The sequence below is a fragment of the Coturnix japonica genome, chromosome 9 (genome assembly GCF_001577835.2).
Source record: "Coturnix japonica isolate 7356 chromosome 9, Coturnix japonica 2.1, whole genome shotgun sequence".
In the NCBI taxonomy this organism is placed as follows: domain Eukaryota; kingdom Metazoa; phylum Chordata; class Aves; order Galliformes; family Phasianidae; genus Coturnix; species Coturnix japonica.
The window spans coordinates 7,353,180-7,373,224 of NC_029524.1; the positions used below are offsets into that span (position 1 = coordinate 7,353,180).

The 20,045-nt window shown below is 40.1% G+C and overlaps 1 protein-coding gene across 4 annotated transcripts in view; it reads left to right on the plus strand.

Moving 5' to 3' along the window:
* Positions 1-20,045, plus strand: part of NYAP2 (neuronal tyrosine-phosphorylated phosphoinositide-3-kinase adaptor 2) — a 130,245-nt gene that overhangs the window by 83,730 nt on the left and 26,470 nt on the right. For all 4 annotated transcript variants that reach the window (XM_015871427.2, XM_015871429.2, XM_015871426.2 and 1 more), the window contains one exon: positions 12,868-13,080. In XM_015871427.2, coding sequence (XP_015726913.1) covers positions 12,868-13,080 — 213 coding nt within the window. The remainder of the gene's footprint in view (positions 1-12,867; positions 13,081-20,045) is intronic.

The following is a 20,045-nucleotide window of genomic DNA, read 5'->3' on the forward strand; positions in this document are numbered from 1 at the left end:
GGGAGCTTCTGCTGAAGCCTCAGCCCTGTTAGTGAGCTCACCCAGCATCCATGGGCTGCAGCTGGGATGTGCATATCTAGATTTTATAGGCTGTTCGCTTATTGTGCTGTGTTGTAGTAAAAGTTCTCTTGTGTGCTGTTAACATCTTTAATATGCATTGAGGCACAATTATGAAGGTGGAGAGAGAAGAACAAAGGAAAATAAATTGTAATGCCAAATCAGAAATGAAAATGTGGAAGATGATCATAAAGAAAGGCAGAAAGATGGAGAGAAACCTACCAAAAACTGAATATAGTTGTGAAGTGTGAAAACTGTGAGGGAGTAGAAAAGATCAGTATTATTATTCATCAGTACCTGTGTGAGGTAACATGGTTGCATGCCCAAACAGTTTGCAGACCCCTACAAAACATTATGTCAGCCTCAGAGGCTAAGGGGAAGCTGCTCAAAAGGTGTCACCATCATCTGCTTTCCTTGTGGTACACAATGAACTTTTCTAATGCATTTGGAAGGTGTGTGTGTCCACTGTCACATGCCCTGTTGAACCAGTTCTCTTTGCTTTCAGTGTATGTGCTCAGTGTCTGTATTACCCATGTCCTTCATAAAAATGGAATGAGGAAGAAAGGGAGAGAAGGTGAGAACAGTGTTCAGATTTTTGGGGACATTTGCTGTCTTTTCTGCACCATGGATATGTGTGTCACTGTGGGAAAGTATTAAACTGATGCTTTTACATGTAGGCATACCCACACACTGAAAAGCAAAAGAGAAGCTGCTGGTGTGTATCTAAACTGCACTTACCCCAAGGCAATACATTCTTTCTGAGTGAAATGACACTGGGAACACTTTCCAGGGGTGACCAACCCTCTCTGTTTGTGCGTCGGTTATTTTCATTTGTTAAAACTTCAGTTTCCTCCTAACTCCCTTGGAACTTCATGCTTGTTTTGAGCTGATTTTCAAGTGTTTCTCCTTATGAATTGTAGAACATAATAGTCATCTCTATTGTGTGCTCTGTGTCTGTCCATGGCATGTAAGATTAGCTCACACAGTGCAGGGCAGCTTGGTGCTGATTCCTGAGCTGCTTTGAAGGGCTTCCCACCTTGTTTTGGTTTTTACCTGCAGAGTTTCACTCTTGAGCTTTAATCACAGATAGGGAGGAAATCTGTGAATGTGCTACTTTGAACATTCAGTTGGAATGATTACAAATTGGGATGGCTGTTGAGATTTCTTGTTCCTGGCTGGTGCTCACTGCATTAGGAATCTAAAATATTTTATTGTAAACTGACAGAGTGTGAATGGACTGAAGAAGGGGGGCAAATGACTTGTTAAAACTGCCTACAAATGGCTGAGGCCCTGCTGTTAATGGAGTAAAAGTGGAAAAAAACTTTAAACTGTCTTTTATTATTGTCATTTTATGTTGGTATTTTCCAGAGAGGTAGAAAGGAGGCCTGGGGTCCCTGTTAGGTGAAGAAGTCTGCTGGGAAAAGAGTTTGGGAAATGAGTCAAGTGAAAATTCTCCTCCTGTAGTTATGTTTGTGATTAAACCTCCACCTCTAAATTGTTTGACAGTCAGCTCAATCCCACCATCTGTGTCATTCACAAAGATGTTAATGAGTACTGGTCCTAGGACAGACCTCTGGGGGACACCACTTGAGACCAGCCTCCACCTGGACTTAGAGCCATTGACCGCAATGCACTGGATGTGACCAATTCCTTTTGAAACCATCTCTCTCCAATTTAGAGATAAGGATGTGATGAGAGACTATGTCAAAGGCCAGGTAGATTACTTCAGTTGTCTTCCCTTTGTCCACTAGTGCCAGAGAAAGTGGCCAGGTGGGTATGAGAACATGAACTTTAGTTCACCGCAGACAGGAGATAGTCTTACCACAGTTCACTGCATTTAGTCAAAGCCTGAATAAGACTCAGTTCTTGCTTGTGAGTTACTATTTACTGAGATGTAAAGAAGTTTAGGAATAAAGTTCTTTTGTCAGATGTACGCTTGCATGTGTGCATACTGAGGAAAAGAGCTGCCTGTGTCTGCAGATACAGAAGTCATGAACTATCTGATCTGCTGATATCAGCTCTTTAACACAGTGCCCATCACTAAGGAGTCCTCCTGTTTTGATGCATGAGTGCCAGTAATTACTATTATGAGACAGAACTGCAAATAATGGAAGTGTAAACATGGGAATGACCAGTTTTTGTCAACGTCCATGAGAAACCAAGCTTTTGTAGGGGGAAAAAAAAATAAAAAAAGATTAATTTTGCAGTTGAGTGGTTCTGAGTGCTGTTACAGCCATACCTGTTGTTGTCCTTTACCAGTAATCTCTAAATTCCCAAGCATAAAAAAGTGGGTAATGGATTAAATGCCTCGATACATTATCAGCCAGTCTGGCCAGCTGGAGCCTCTTGTTAAAGCTGAAATGTGTTCTCTCAGCACTCACAGGAAATAAGGGGTAAGGAAAGCTGTAACATGGCGGTAAGGTCATTCAGCTAACCACTCAGAAGCAGGATGGTGATGTTTCCATGGGTTATGCCAAATGTGAAGGATTGAGCTGAGGAACAAAGATACTAAGAAGAAATGAAACGTGTGAAAGGATGCATGGCAGCTCTGCGGCAGATTGTGCGTCTCTGGGTGCCTTCACTGCACTGTTACTGCCTCACTGAGCATGGCATGCCAGCAATTCAGCCCTTTCTCAGCACCAGGAATAATACGAGGTTTGGGATCTTCTCTTTTGAATCTCTAAATCAGCAGGTACCATTCCTTGATTGAAATGCGGGCTATGCCGTTTGTTGGCTTGCTGCTTTCTCTCAAAAGCGGGCATGTCTGTTTAAAGGGCCTTTAATCATTCAAGTCACTGAAAGGTGGGGTGTCCCCTCCATTTTTGAGATGAACGAATGTCTTTGTTACTCGTGGTTATTAAAACAAAAAACCATGCATTTTGAGATGATATGCAGTGGTTTTGCTAATTGGTACTGTGACATTGTCTCTGCTTCTAATTCAGCAATTTAGGCTCTTCAGAAAATGAGGTCCTCCTGGGATCATGACCATATACAGAATCATTGAAGAAGACATAATTTCATAAATAATTGCTCAGTTTTGGTTGTTTTTTTTTTTTTTTTTTTGAAACAACTGCTGTTTCTGATTGATGTATATGGACTTATTTATTCCTTCTGTTTATATTATTTGACTGCATCAACAGTTTCTGCACAGCAATTAAATCAACTTTATTTTTTTCTTAATGAAGAAGAAATCAACTTGGAATGAGTAAAAAAAGAAAAATTAATAGCTGCTCTGTGTTTATTAGATTCCAAGTAAAAAAGATAGGTAATAGACTGAAAAAGCCAGTTTTTCTTAACATACCAGACAATGTGGGTTGTCCAAAAGTTGTTAAAAACAAAGGAAAAAGGTCCTTTTAATTTGACTACTGGCACCTACTTTCTGTGTCACCAATAAGCAAAGCAATGTGTGTTGCACTTAAGGACGTGGATAACGATAATAGATTCTGAGTTTTGAGTGCCATTGATTTTTTTCTTTCTTTTTCCCTAACAGAGCTTTTTAAGCCAGAGAGATATCTTGACCTTTTGGCCAAATTTTCAGCAGTTATAAATCACTTGTTCATGTTTGAAATCAGAAGAGCTACTCCACTTTACACCATCTGTGTCTCTGACTTCAAGAAAATAGATTATTCCTTTGTGACTAGAACAGCTTGTATTCAAAATAGGATAGTCATACAGCAGAGTGGTGAATTGCAGAATTTATTGGTGTTTTGTTTCAAGTGGGAGTACACAATTCGGGACCCGTTTATGGGTGCTCATCTCAGTAATAGTGGTAAAAGATGTTCAGTCTGGTAGTGTTTTCCATAAGCAGATATTACCTTCAGTGAAATTGATAAATAGAATTTGTTTTTCACAGTTTTTCACAGCACATTTAGGAAAGGCGGTATCCATGTGGGGTATTTGGATACCCCTTTTCTAATAGAACTACGGGAAAAGAGATGGCAGGAATGTAGATACTTTGATGTGGAGGAATGATGCCGTTTATTTGCATAGCCTGTATTTGGGTGCTGGCATAGCTGTTGAAGTGCCAGCCCAGCAGTACAGCATTGCAGCTCCCCAAGAGGGCAGTGCTGGATGTTGAAGGGGACATGCCCAGAGCTTGTGGGCAGGTGGCTGTCCTCATTCCACATGCTCATCAGCAGGAGCTTCTGAGCTGAGTATGTAGCCATGTTTCATTACTGTCTGCTAAAGCAGTGAATAGTTGTACTGAACAGAAACATGTTGAAACTGTACCCTGTGAAGGTGCTGCAGGATTGTCTGATTATCTTTAAACTGATGTGAATTGAAGATAATTTATTTGAAGATAATATGGACTGTCTCGCTAGAGGAATTATCTGGCATCAGGCACTCAGCTTCCATAGAGTGCCTTACCAAAATCATATCATGTGCTGCAACAATTGGAGAGTTTTTAGTGGGAACTGCAGTTTGGACATGTGAAAAAGGTTTCTGTGCATGTTAGCTTTCCAAAGGAAAGAGAGTTTATGAGAGTGTGAATCAGACAAGCAGCTGGTGACTTAGCACCTCTTTTGATGTTGGTTGTGCCCTCTGGATGTAGCAATGGCGTTTGGGTGGGACTATCCAGCTGGCAATACAGAGCTGGCAATACAGAGCTCCCTTTTCAAGTCATCTGCTGCATCTTGTAGTATTTATTTTTATAAACAAGTGCTGTTATCTTAAATTGCATTTTGGGGAAATAAATTGGGGGGAAATAAAGGAAAGAACAAGGTTTCTTCCCTCAGTTCTAAAATCCTCTAGTACCACTGACTGCTTTTCTTGGTGTTTAATCTTAAAGGGTTTTTACTATGCTGATCTGTGTAACAAAGACTGACAGTTTCCTTGGCTAAATGGCTTTTATATCCATTTTTTAAAACACAGATTTTCTGGCACGTCTGTTCGATTCAATTCCTTGCAGAGTGAGCAAAGTTATAAAAACCTTGAAGTATGAGATGAGAAGTACTTCAGGGGATCCCATTATACATTATGGCAAGAGAGATCCTATCCTTGTGTTAGGCTGTTGTTCCTTGCAAATCCACTCTGCAAATCAGAGCATTTGTAAATCCAGAATGTAGCAGTGAATAATGCAAAGACTAAGAAAGAATAGCATTTGGACTGCTTGTGCTACACAGCTTTTGTCAGTGTATTATCTACTCCTAGTAGTGTGTTAAAAATTTTTAAAGTGTACTGAGAAAAGGTGTTACTGTCTTTAATTTTCTCTGGTCTGTCAATAAGAAGAGAAATCACAGAGTTGGAAATTGCATTCTTTGGGTTTACACATAACTTTGGATCAAATATTGAACCCTTAAACTGTAGGAGCATATAAAGCCTGTGTATAGATAAAGTTACAAGTAGAGAAACATTGATGAAATAATTGTCAAAATGATAATGCTCATAAAAAAAGACAGATTCATTTACATTCCATTTCATGTGAAGTTTCAGGTTACTTTTATTCCTCTGCACAGAATGATCCATCCCTGGAATTTATTTTTTATTTTTTATTAAAGCATCAATGTGCAATTAGCACTTTATCTGGCATTTAAGAGTGAGTAAGGAGAACTATTGTTCTCGTAACTGTTCGTGTGAAAAAGATAAACAGTATTTGTAATTTTTGGAGATAGAAATGTCTTCATTTTTATGTGTGACTTAAATTCATAACTCAGGTACTTTGCCCAAGCAGTAAAATGGCTGTAGATCTTCCTCCAGGAAACCTACAGCTATTTTCCTGCTTGGACAGTGTTTGAATAGTTTATTCTTGTTTATATGTGTTGTAACATACAGACATGCTTCTTGTGCAATTGCTGAAGTAATAATAGTAATGTCTTGCAAGCACTGGCATCAGCTGGGGCTGTGTAAGGCCATCTGTGATTCTACTTATTTCCTTGGGATTTGAAGTCTGTGCTGCCATGGCTTAACAGTAGCTTAGCTAGCAAGAGTGAAAACCAGATCACAAAATGAAACCTTTAATTATAAAGGGAGGAGAGTCTACAATGATTAACTGTTAAAGGGTATGCAAAGGCAGAATGGCATGGAAGTTTCATTCTACAGTTTTCATTTCCTACTGAAAGTGGATGAAGAGCTGTGCTCTAGAAGGAATTAAAGTAGACAAGCAAAGCAAAAACTCTGTATTTGAACTACTGGTACAGTTCGGAGGTTGTTTTTCCGTAGAAAACTTGACCAAAAATGTGTTGACATGTTTGACAGAGTCAGCACTTCTACTAAAGATTGATACTTTTGGAGTGAAGCTTTGAAACTTAAGGTCATGAACTTCTTTCAAAAACATTTTTCTTAAAGCCTCTGCATATTTTAGCTTTGGCTGACCCTTGCCATCTGATTTCTTGTCATACTCTGCTAGGACACGTTCAGTGACCATTGAACCATTGGTTCCTTTCCGAAACATGAAGTCTGTAGATCTAAGAACCTGAATAATGGAATGAGCATGCAGTGAAATGAATAGAGTTGGGAAGGAAATCACTAAATAAGGATTGACTCCATCTTCTCTTCAAATTGAGGGCTAATAAAAGTTGGGCAGTTTGCATAGTAAATGTCATTCATGTTCACAGTTTAACTGCCCATTTAGTCTTACCATCTTTTTGTACAGTGGGGATCGCAAGATGTGCTTGTGTTAGATTTTAGCCCAAGAAAGCTTTGGGGAACAGGTTCATGTTGGGGTTCTCCTGAATGTAAGCTACTAGTTCATAACATAGCCAGCTGTGATGGCTGCATAAAAGGACACATACTCAGTGAACATCAGAGAATAATTTCTTCTGCTTAATTATGTAACTGTGACTTCTGAGGTAAATAGTAAATCTATTAATTGAGTGCTGAAATAATATATTTTCCAGGAATGCTGCTTGATTTAATGATGAGAATCCCAGGATACTGATTTTTAATTGTCTTGGTAATTCAGTTGTAAAACAATGTGTATACTCCAGATATTGCCTTCTCAGTTAAAGGAGCGTATGTAAAGGGGTGTGATGTGAACTGAAACAGAATAGAGACATGTGAAAGTTCAAGGGCAGGGTCAGAACAAACCATAGTGATAACCCCATTAGAAACAGGAGGTATTATATTGTTATCACTTCTGTACTGTGTGGCAAAATAGTATATTGTCTCCCCTTTTCTTCTGGTTCTAATGAGGATTGCCCACTTAACAGCCCTGGGATAGCCATGGAATATCAGCCAAATTTCCTCAGCAGTCCCTCCCTTCCCCACTTCGAGGCCTGCAGCAGACAGGGCTGATCTCTGCAGGTCTGTGCCAGGCAGATGTGCTCTCATATGTATTTCACTGTGTGAAAACAAAAGCCACGCTTCTCACAGGAGCGCGTGCTCGACAAGCTCTGGGACGCATTTCAGCCATGTCTCCTTAAATGTTAGATGGTTTGTGAGACTCTTTCAGGCTTTCTATTGATTTTGCATGGAACTAGGTCAGAGCTGCTTTTAATTGAACAAGCTGGCTGCTGCAACTCTCACTTAACTGTAAAAAGGGGTATTAAAAATTGATATGCAAAGCAAACTTCTGCCTAATTAGCAAGCAGATGAGGTCAGAATAGACAAACCACTGTAGTTAATAAAGATGAGGAAATGTCTTTCATTGACAGTATAATATACTCCTGTTTTTTGGAAGAAAAAAAAATGGCTTATACACTGAGCATTACCCACGTTCCCTGTGTATGGTTTTAATAGGCCTGCTTGTTTTCTTTGCCAGAGGTTGTGATAGATTTACAACTGTACCAATCAGACAACCACACATCAAGAAAGCCATTATAAGACAGAACCTATTTTTAAATGTGTAACACAGATAAAAAGAAGTTCCTGATGTGTGGGAAGAAGAAACTGCAACAGTGGGATTTCCTCAAGGCCTTAGCACTACTCAACATACCATGTCCGCAGTGAATGGGTAGGTGCTGCTGTCACACTGGCTGTACTACATGGGGTCTGCTGGAGCCCTGTGCCAGGAGTTGGGGGATGGACTAGGAAAAGGGGGAGAAGCCTGGGATGTTTCTGAGGTGGCTTCACTCCTCATGTGTAGATTACAGCCTAATCCCCTGTCTTCATCCCTGCTGTGGCCAAGCGTGCCCTTGGTGATGGGCTGGGCTGGAGACGATCTGTACTTCTTGATCCCTGCATCTACAGCCATCCCAAGTGATCGTCCTTGCTTTGCATTTGCTGAATTGTAGACCTTGTGAGCAGTACCATTTACTTCCTAAGCTATATGAGTTCTGCCAAGAATGATGTATTATTTATTTAGGTTTATAACAAACACAGAGAAAAGGAGTAAATGAATAATGCATGGATGAATAGCTTATATATTTCATCTCAACTGACAAAGATGGCAGAAAGCAACCCTCATTTAAAGTTTCTTAAGACAATTGCTCTTCTTCCTCCCCCCGCAAAAGCCCCAGACAGTAATGCAGGTTCTGCTGTTTATTACCCAGCATTGTGCTTAGTGGCCATCAGGACTCACAATTAATTTGTGCTTAAGAGCTTAGTGGCAGACTAGCCATAGATAACATATTCATTTGAATGATTGCTTCTCAGGTAAGATGTTTTCCTTAGCTGTGCTTTTCAGTTTGTTTTGGTCAAAGTTACAGCTGATTAACCCAGATTGTTTCTCCCTTTCTTTATCGTTTATGAGACTTCCAATCCCACAGCTCACAAACCAGCATTGCCAGGTGTGCAGCTATTAGGGGATGCTTCATAAAGGGGAAATGGTGCACATCAATAATAAATAAAACATGTTCTCATACATAACGTTAGCCACCATCTTATTCTTGAAGTTGAAAAGCCTGAGACTTAGGTGAAATAAATAAGGAAAATGCATGTCTTTGAATATTGAAATGCAGTGACACCTGGAAGTGCTTGAAACATTTGAGCGCCTTTATGGCAGTTCAGCCAACTGTATCCATAAATATTTAAAGCGGTGAATTATTTCTTAGAATTTACATTTTTATGTACTATTTCAGCTTACGAATTATTGAACAATAAAGATGCTTTCCATAATAATTTCAGCTTTCAAAATACAGCACTTGACTGTAAAAAGATTTGCCTGTGGCCATCATATGACACACTGAATTCCCAGTGTAACACCAGGCTTCAGTATCTCCTAACTCCAAATTAAGGCTTTTAGCAGCATGAAGTAACTTTCCGCATCTGTGTTGCTGCACATTTTGAATAAAAAATAAAGAGATGTTGTGTGGCAGTTACTGTTATCCTCTGGGAGAATACAAGCTTCCATGTGACTGGTTAGAGTTCATTTTTTTTAGTACGGAATCAATGTGAATAAAGTGGCCTTTCAGATCTTTCTGTAGTTACTTTAGAGGGTTGCTCCGTTGAAAATGTTAGAGTTTGAGTTCAGTCTGTGATAAGGTCACCACCCATAGGTAACAACAGCCAGGAGCTACATCCATATTCTTCTTTCTGCCAATGCTTCGTGCCTGCCAGCATGAGTGAAAATACAAAGTAATGAACATGTTGTTATGAGAGACAGTAGTTTGTGCCACTGAGCTTGCTCTGTAAGGCTACATCTGCAGTGCAGAGTAGTCAACAGCATGGAAACATTCAAGCAGCCAAGTAATGGTGAGAGTCGCCAAAAGGTCCCAGTGTTGCTCCATGACCTGGAGAGGAGCTTTTGCATTCCTGGAGCTGCCACAGACATGGTGGAATACTCTTTTAATCAAGTGAGAACTAGCACTGTGATTTTTTATTGAATTTGAAGCATGATTCCCATTGACAGCTATTAAGGAACCTAAAATTCTTGTCAAATCACCCACAAATGATTTGAGTAAAAGGGAAATATTACAGCTTTGGAAAAAAAAAAAAGTAATATATTTTGAAGTGAGCAGGAAAGTAATATTATAGAAAACTATATAAAACACTGACAGGCGTATCAGTGTTATTGATAATGATCACCAAATAATAATGATTCAGGCTCTGAGTCGGGTTGCTTGACATTATAATCTGATTAAATCTGCTTTTCATTTTTGGAATATATTACTTTTCAGATAAACTGAGAACTGAAAATCCCCCAGAAAGAATTTAAATCTACAAAGTCTAGACAGCCAGCTGAAGACTGGTTTTCTGCACCTTATAAAGAAATAGACTATAAGCCAACTCTTTATTTATCCTGAGTACTCCCATACTTTCCAGCTGTTTGCAGAGTACTGCTGTACTTTGATTCGGCTGATAATAAAACTAAGCACGCACAAATTATTTTTATCAAGCACCAAGTACAAATGCTTCTCTTGTTGAGTAAGCTGAAGTGGACATATCCTTAGCTCCACACTCACCCTAAGTGTTTCCGTTGTAGCTAAGGGCTGACTGCACAAGCACGTGAGATTTCAAGGGCTGGTGCTCAAGTAGCATCAAGGGAGGCACACAGGGAAGGTTTGCACTGAGGTAATCACAGCGTTCCCAGTAGCAGCTAGGTGACATAGTAAACTAATTCAGTTGTATGATGTGCTGAGCTAATGGATTTGTTTAAGGCCAGATTCAGTATTTTTTAAAGCTTTTTCTATCCTTTTGGCTTTCTCTTAGTTTTGTTGGATGGTAGGAGTTGCAGGTTTGATGGAGTCCTGTATTGGTGTGGAGATGGCTGTGTGCAGTTCCAGAATATTCAGAAATTTAGTTCTGATGTTTCCTTTTCCCACATGCATGGTAGCGAAGAAAAGTGTGTTTTATTGATAAAAAGGAAAAAAAAATCAGAAATTCATATGGCTTTTATATGAAAAAGTACATCACTATTTTTGGTAGATAAAGGTTCAGTAACAATACGAGAGCCTTTTTGTTAGTAACTGGAACAGTTCAAGTCTGGTTATAATTTGGGTCGAGCATTTCATTGCAAAACTCTTTGTGTTAGCAAGTCCCTGTATACTGTCACAGAGCTGTGTTACAGACAGCTCATAGGAAAGGTCCCTGAAAGGCAGATGTCATGTTATATTGGTACAGACTGTTATTCAGCCTCATACCCTGCTGGGGTTACCAAACAGGAAAAACAAACAGTTTGGATTTTCATTCTGTTGTGTGTTTGCATACATTAAAGTAGGTAAGTGACCTAAAAGTTCAAGGACGTGATTTGATTTTTGAAGGTCTTTTTCACATTAGATGTCACTGAGTGCTGCTTGTGGGACTTGCTAAACTGAGATCATTTTTCAGTTTCCTGATGGAATGTTACTGCTGTGAGTAATTAAAAAACATCTTGGAGGTTGTGATATCACAAATTTTCAGTTCTAACTGTAAGTAACTAATTAAATGTATTAACAATTACTTATTGCACTGTATAGAGTTAGAATTTTTTCTTCCAGTATTTCCTTGAGAAAACTCCAGAATGACTGTTGTTGCTCATCAACAAGTGCATCCTCAGACTGGAATGACAAAATACTCAATGTCAGTAAAGGAGACTGTGTTGATTTTGTTCATAGGTGAGGTCTCTGTCATCCCCTATAGATAGCAAATATTGCCTCTACCACTGTTTCCTGTAGCAAGGGTACATAGAGTGGGGAGGAACATAGCTCGTTTTTCTGGGGCTGTACCATCTGAGTGACAGTTCCTGTTGGATAGTCTCAGCTTCTTCTGGCCAGGGGGTTGATCAGGAGAGGAAGGAGTTACTGAGGCAAGCTTTGCTACTGCATCTCTGGCAGTGCTGCACACCCAGTCCAATTCAGGAGATGCCTGTATCTCATGGGGGCTGTTGTCACCTCTTGCTTGTGAATGGCTCTGGCATTTTCCCTCCACTTGGCTTTCCCCAGTCTTAGAATGCCTTCTGTAGCCCCAAAAAGATTTTGAGATGAGGCTCAAGAGAATATTTCCTATCTGTATCAATGGTAAATTTCAAGACTGTGGATACATGCTGAAATGAAGGTACATCAAGGGTTAGATTTATAAATCTGAATGACTAGAACTGTATTGTGTAACGATGCCTTTGGGTTTAAATATGAAATATAAAACCCCCAACTCATACCAATGTTTAAGGAATTGAACAGTGAAGCACTTTCAGTAACTAACACAATATTTAACTGTTATGACTTAGTGATCTAATGTTTCTTCTGTATGTAGTTTTTTGTGTGAGTTTTTCACCACTACAGATGGAAGTGATCAGGAATTAATTGTTTATCCATTGCATTGCTCAACCTGCAAGAAAAGAAATAAGGGTCTCAAGAAAGAAACAGAGAACCACCAGCCATGAAGAAAGCAGACAGCACTGCTTCACTTGAGAAAGCAACACATTGTTTTTTTGAATTTCTTCTCCTTATGTTGACTCACGGTGTTTCAAGCAGAAAGTTGTTTTATGACTTCAAGGGTTTTTCAACCAAGTGAAATTTATTCCCTAGGTTACAGTGTTGAGCACACCTGAAATATTAGCACTGGGCAGTTTTGTGGATTGTGTGCTTTGTACTAGTGCTTATGGAGGAGTACAGATATGTTGCTTGTGCAATATTGCCTTAGGAGACAACTTCCTTAGAAGGTGCATGGAGAAGAACTTGTTCCCTAAGAAATGACGTCTGAGAAGAATTGAATTGTTGTCCAAAATTGTTAATAAAATCGTGGTTTGATAAGATATCACTTTCAGAAATATTTTCCTGGCATTTAAAGTACTAAGAGGAAAGCCACATTTTACTCATCTCCTACACTGTGTATTATTTTAATTAAAAAGTGTGTTGAAACCAACATTAACTATAGATTTTTGGCAGTGATATAAACTGCCCCTAAAAGATTTATAGTTGGTTAATTGTAATTGTAATATTGAAAAAAGGATTGCTATATAGTATGGGAAAATAGCAGGAACTCTGTAATGAAATGGGCGTGTATGTATTCTTGCAGAACCGCTAGATGAACTGAAGATCAGAAGTCACAGCACTGAACCATTACCAAAGCTGGAAAACAAAGAGAGAGGAGGCCATCATGGGACAGCTTCTTCCAGGGAGCCAGGGAAAGCTCAGGAATGGGATGGAACGCCGGGCCCACCCATGGTCTCCAGCAGGCTGGGGAGATCCTCTGTCAGTCCAACCATGTTGGCCGGAAGCAACAGCTCAGGTATGTCAAACAGCAAAGCAGGGAAGGTCTCATGAATCTCCTTATGAGCTGAGGGATCTCTAGAGAGGTAAGTAAGCATCTGGATTGTACAGATTTCCAAATGTCTTCTAGAATATGCCCATTAGCTGCTACTGTAATAAGTATTGCACTGCCTGCTTGTGCACTCTACTGGAACAGGTTTGGGATGGTGGCAGGAAATATAAACAAGTACGTTTGCCATTCATCTGTTTTAAAAGAAGTAAAAAAGTATGTTTGACATTGAAGAGGGACTCTGTGGCAAAAAATCCTTCTCACTCCCCAGGTGACAACTCAGAGAGTTCATAAATTGAGATGCTACTTGGAGTAACGAAAACATACCTTACGGAAACATGGCTATCTTGATATGCTAAGTGAGTGGACACAGCAGCCTTTTCTTTATGCCTATTCATAAATGTCTAGAAAAGTGACAGTGGCTTTCAGAAGTCTCAAATTCATATCTATCCACTTGATCAATCGTATTTCATATATATAAAACAGTGAATTGCCTTAAGCTGTGGAAAATAACGCATCCTGTTCTACAAATTGACTAAGACAAACACAACTGCTAAATGAATGTACATCTAAATAGCTCTTGGATATCACTTTTTGAGATTTGACAGTTCACTTAGAATAATAGCTTTATTGCTTATTGCTTGGGCTATGAAAAATACCCACTTTAGAAACACTTGTCATATGTCCTACAAGAGCTTTGTGGCTTCAGTAAAAATAAGGCCATGAAGGAACTATTCAGACAATAAATTGTTCCTTCAAGAGTGGTCTTCTGGGCTTGCAGTGTCAGACATCAGTCTTTACATTGCTGATAGCAGAGGTACCCAGCCCTCAACGAGGGCATTGCTTCCCTGTGAGATAATAGAACTTACATTTTCCCTTCCTTGCTGGAAATTACACCAGAAACTCAGTAGGTAACTTGAGCAGCTATTACTGATGTGAAGTAGCATTTGCAGCAGCTGTGTGGTCCAGCTTTTCTTGCTGCAGTATGCCCCTCAAATAGTCCCGCCTGCGGGAGCAAAAAGATCTTTTCTGTAAATCTCATGACTCCAGCACAGGTTATTTTCTCTTGTTTACTTGTCTGCTCTCGTAAAGCATTCTGGTAGCTAGAAGTTTTCCAGCTTAGCTAATATTTTTCTTCAGAATTCCTTTCCCAGTGTATTACAGGATCATCGGTACTGAAACAGGTAAAAGACTGGGTTTACAGGTACCACATCAGGACATCTCATAACTAAACTAAAGGCGTGTAGCAGTCTTTTCTGTTCTGCTGGATGACAGTACAGAGCAGAACAGAAGGGAAATGAAAATTAAAGAGTGAGTTCTTAGCAAAATACAGCACTTCTGCTCAGCCTTTCAATATAAGTTTTATTTTAAAGACTTGGTTGATCTCCAAAAGCAGACAAAACATTTTGGCCTCGATCTTGATTTGGCATCTGCAGACTGTAATAGTTGTTGAATCATGCCTTGATACAGTTTACTGTGACTTTCTCCTGCATAACTAAGACTTTCAAAGCCTCGTGGTAAGAAATATAAAAATATTCCTTGGCTGAATTTTGACTCCTTTTTATGAAGAAAATTTGAGCTGATCACGATCTTCTCTTCCCCGCAGTTTTTCTGACATTTCATTTGATGAATATCGTCTCTCATCTGCCATGAATATTTTTCCCCTGTATCTCTAGCTGTTGCCTGAGCAACATGGTTTTACCTTTAATCGGTGGGGCACTGCATTCAAAATGCTCTATGCAGTTCTCATCATTGAACTTATACATGAACTATGACAGTTCTTTCCTTGCAATTAAATGAGAAGTGCAACAGAATGCAAGAAAAGATATACAATACACCTGTATGGATACAAATACTTTCTGGAATCAATGAGAAAGTGATTCTGTGTGTCCTGATTTCAGCTGTGCTAGGAATTTGGAACTTAGATTCACCACAAGATCAAATAAAATCAGGGTGATCCCCAGTATAGTCATCATCAATCACTGTTCTTGTTCCAGCAGGATTGATACAAGAAGAAAAGGTTGTCCTTTAAAGACCACAGTACCACAGTGTCCTGCCTACCTCCTAGTTTGCACTGGTCCAGGCACTTATTAGGCACTGCTGAAATAAAGAAAATGAGGTTGAATTGCTCTGTGGTAAAACAGAAACGATCTGAAAGGACTTTTCATGTGTGTTCAATAGGCCACTCAGCTCAGGAACTGGAGAGAGTTAAGTAAGTACCTGATTTTTTTTTGAGGATTCTCTGCACCTGCTGGTAAAGTCTGAGGGGAAATAAGCCACCTTCAAACAAGATCTTGAAATGTTGATCAATCTGTTTGAGTGAGCACAGCCTGTCAAAAGCAGAAGGGTATCTCTGAACCTAATGACTAAATGTTCTCTCATCTGCCCCACAGTTTGTAAAGGGAAATTTTTGTTTTGTGTCATCCTATTGTTCCTTAGGGAAAGCAGTGTAAGTGCTTTGGGGCATTCTGCCCTTTAAGAAAGTCATTGTAATTCTAGCAAACAGCCAAATGAGATTTGTGAAACAGAAGGTTGTGATAACTTCACTCCAGGAGCTTTGAAGAGTATTTTCTGGAATGTTGCCTCTTTTTTTCCTAACTGCAACTATGAAGCAGTATTTTGCATTGCCACCTTCTGCTGAAGACAGGCACTACACTGCCTCTTGTATCTCAGAGGCTATTCAGTTCTGCACTGTTTTTGAATCACTATTAGCTTGTCACTCAGCCAACCCATTTTGTATTCAAGCTGCAAACGTTGCAGATGATCATGAAGAAAGTAAATATCTGCTGTTCATTGGAATTAATGGTTAGTATTGTGGTGGATTTGCAGAGGTAATGAAAAGTTCAAGCTGCTAGGGAATTAAGAGATGCTTGCAAAGCCAGAGATGCAAGTCACATTCATTGATACAAGAAGGCAGTAGTGGCACAGCATCAGTTCATACTTGATAGAGCTACTTTACTCAAAGAAGACTCAGCACTCCCACCAAACTCTGATTGTTCTTCTAAGGTAATATCAGGGTTACTAAGTCCTCAAAGATTCTCCAAGCTAAGGCAAATAGAGGTGATGTTAGAGGTTTACACTACTGGGTAGCCAACCCAGTGAGTCCAGGCCAGTATATGATACTTTCAGCACTTACACTGGTTGTCCATGTTCTCTCAGCACACAGGCTGTCCCCAGGCAGTGCCTGGAGCGGTACTGGGCACTGTACACTGAGAGGACCAAGCTACTGTGCTATGGGCCAGGTAGCCAGGTGTGTGATCTCTAATGTGCTGCTCCACCCCCTCACACAGCCTGACTGCAGACACACACACTGCTCTCTGCAGCTGCAGCATTACAGCCATGTGGAACAATGCGGTTGCCAAATTGTCCTTTTGGTCCTGGGCCCTACAACTGATGGCTACCAGTGCCAGAAGCTTCAGAGAGAAACAGAAAGAATTGCTAAAGAGAAGAGCACTGCTGCCAGTGTTTATTCTTTAGCTCACTGCCTCAGCTGTTGACATGGACCTGAAACATGATGGTTCAGAAGAAATCCTAATTTAAAACATACCCCATCTAATGCAGAGGTGTTTTTTCTCTTCTTGTTTACTTTTGAGTACTGGTAAGCTTTTGGCCTCTTGGTACCTGGCAACACTGAGTTGCATGGGTGCTTCCTTTGTGAGAACTGCTCAGTTTGTCGTGCTGCTGTGCTATTCCAGCACGGAGCGGCTCCCTCAGATGAAGCCCTGAATATTTTCTGTAAGTGAAAGAATAATATATAGTTTATTCCACTTCTAAGGTTTCATAATTTCAAGTTATATTTCAGCTTACTCTCCTTTTTTAGGAGACCAACGCAGCCAGGCCGCTATGATGATAACAGGATTTATTTTTCCAATATTCATGTTTTCTTTTTCTTCTTCTTTTTTACCATTTTTTTATTTTTTTGCATGTTATTACTCTCAGCCTGTCACATCGCCTTGTTTAATTCAAAACGTGCTTCTTGGCAGCTGTAGCAAATAAGCAATATTTCTCTTTTCATGTGCAAAGAAGAGACTGTGACAGGATAAGAAGCTTCTCCAATGCAAGTGACAGCCAGAGTATTTTTTTGAATTAAGATTAGGATAGGCAGAATGAAGTCTTCCTTGGATGGATAAAAGAACTCTGCCCGTTAAGATCCAAAAATAAAAATTGTGCAGAGCTGTTGTATTTCTGGAGAATATAGAAAGCCGTAACACATCAGTATAAAACTGATAGAAAATATTTCCATAAAATCTTGTCCCTTCTCAGCATTCTGCTTTGTTGAGTGAAATCCAACAACTCTCTCTGCCCCAAATGCAAGCAACCAAGCTTCTGCAGCTATAGCTGAGATGACAGCATTTTGTTGAGGTTTTGGAAAACAGGTCATTTATGTGAGTTCTTAAAGAATTAAGTACACAATCTGAAGGCAGTTGTATTTGTGGCTAGAAAGTTCATATTTCTGTGTTAGGTATTTCCTCCTAAAATGTTCCGCCTTAATGTTGTCCTTTGGGAGCTGTCTGCTCGCTCATCATCTTGCCGGCCTTGTCAGGACCCAGCTTCAAACCTGAGAGTCCAGTAATGCTGTTCCCAGTGCAACTGGCCACACTGGTTCATTCCCTACCACTGGGATTGCTGGGAGTCTCATAGCTGCTGTGGGTGACATAGCAGGGGACATGACCAGAGACTGACACACAGCTGACCAGCCACCCACTACAAGCATCGTGCTGCATCAGCTCCTGGTTCAGGCTCTTTGTGAGCAGTGTGCTTTTCGTAAAATGGCACCATCTGAGGGAACTGTCATTTGGAGCTGTGCAAAATAATACCACAGGAGTTTCGTCAGTAAAATACAGCAACTGAATCTTATGAACACTTCTGTGAATAAACTAAATAAAATCTACAGAGCAGTTAGGTAGCTGGGCGGAATAATCTGCTGAATTCAGTCTTTGTGCTGACCACTGATTGCAACAAGCATCTTTAATGGTTGCTAAAGTGCACTGCATCCTCTGGCTCAAGTCCAGTAAAGCACTTAGACATATGCCCATAAATTCCCTACCTTGGCAGTAGGCTGCTAGCCCTTGTCAGCATATGAGTGGCTTTACAGCAATGGCGAAAGCCCCCTAGTTGTGGATGCAGAGTGGAGTCTCTGGAACTCTTAGGGGCAGTTTTGCTTTATAACTAGAGGATACATTCTCACAATGAATTGCAGCACAGAGCTGAGGTGCCACATCAGATTTAGCAGTGTGGAACCAGAGGTGTTTTAGCTAGGCCTGTCATGGAGCCTGGGTCCAACTTGGAGGACAGACATCTACAGAGCCTTCCCTGTGTGCTCACCAGTCTGACTGATAGAACTGTGCCCTGCTCCACACTGTGTACTGCAGTCACAGGAGGAACTTCTCACATGTTCTCAAGACTGTTCATTTCAGATGTTAATAGTGAGCTGTCTGAATATCGTCCACATGGTATAAACACAAACCAAATGCTAGAAACCATGTCTGAGATTTGTTGGCAGAATTGTTCCTCCTTCAGCGTTCTCAGCAGGAAATATTAAAACTCTTTTTCATTCCAGAATCAGGATCTGAATTGACATGCAGATCTTGCAGACAAGCTGAACTGGCCATTTAAAACACAAACCAAGAGCTGAAGATACTGAATGTGACCAGACAGTGGACAAAATTACTTAAGAAAATCTCTTTTGTTTTTCAGTCCGCCCAAAGCAGAAGTAATTTGAAGTGAGCATTGTATTCAACATCCAGTTAACTCCAGTACGATAATGTCCAGTTGAAAAATAACTTGCTTCAGAATGCAAAACAGAGTTGGGCATCACTGCTAGTGATAAACAGTGCTTAAGGTTGGTTTTTCTTCCACAGCACTGTGCTGTGTGAAGAGGTTACTTGGAGCACTAATTAGAGTAGAATAAAGTATTTGGTCTAAAAATATTCCCAGAGAGACCAGTGGAATGGCTATTAAAGGAACCATTTCCCTTTCACTGCATAACCTAACTTCTTGAACTGAAAAATATATGCATCTGGATAGAACAGTCTCTGAAACTGCTGTTGATGAGGATCACCATGGAAATTGCAATAGTTTCCTTAATACTGTAAAATATATTACAGGGAGACAAAGGAAGTAATCCTTCATCTGCGTGTGATAGCTTTTGTTTCTTTGATCCCAGATAAAAGGAATCTCTTTGGCAAGGAAATGGTGATCTTTTGCTGTTGAACATATATCCAAATGGGAAATTATGACTCTTTTCTCTGCTTTTCAAAAGTAAAGAAAACAACTCAGAAGCAATGGCAGACAGTGCCTTGGAGTTTTGGACACGTTGAGTGTCTGATTTTGCTTGTCACAGCAAAAACGGAGCCCCTGCTCAGCAGTGGGGGAATAATGACTAAAAAATCCCTCTTCTCACTCACTCTGAAACCCCAGAAAAATTCCGGGAGGGAAGAGAGACCCATTATTATTTTTATATTACTGAAAGAAACAGCTATCTGGCACACAGACGGTGTGAAAGCTGAACAAATATAAGGTTATGGGGCAGATCTTTCTGCTCCTTTCCTTGTGCTTATTGCCGTGTTGACTCGTGGTATGTTTACAGACTGACTAGGGATGAGTGAATTGAATAATGCATTCGTCAAACAGCATAAATATTTTGCTGCTCAGCCAGCTGGATGTTAACCAACGTATTAATATTTAGTTGATGAATATTCACCCGTACAGATGCTTTCACTGGTCTAAGTGCTTCAGCTTAAGTGGATAGCTCTTCTCCACACTCTACTGAATTCTGAATCCCTATAAAAATAAGCATTTAAGACAACAATGAAAAAGCATCAGAGAGACTGGAAGGACAAATTTCATCAGACTGCTGGTAGGTGGCATGACATGTCAGCTGTCCTCGAGTTTCCAAGATTCACCAAGTGACCTTAAAGACACATTAGTCGTGG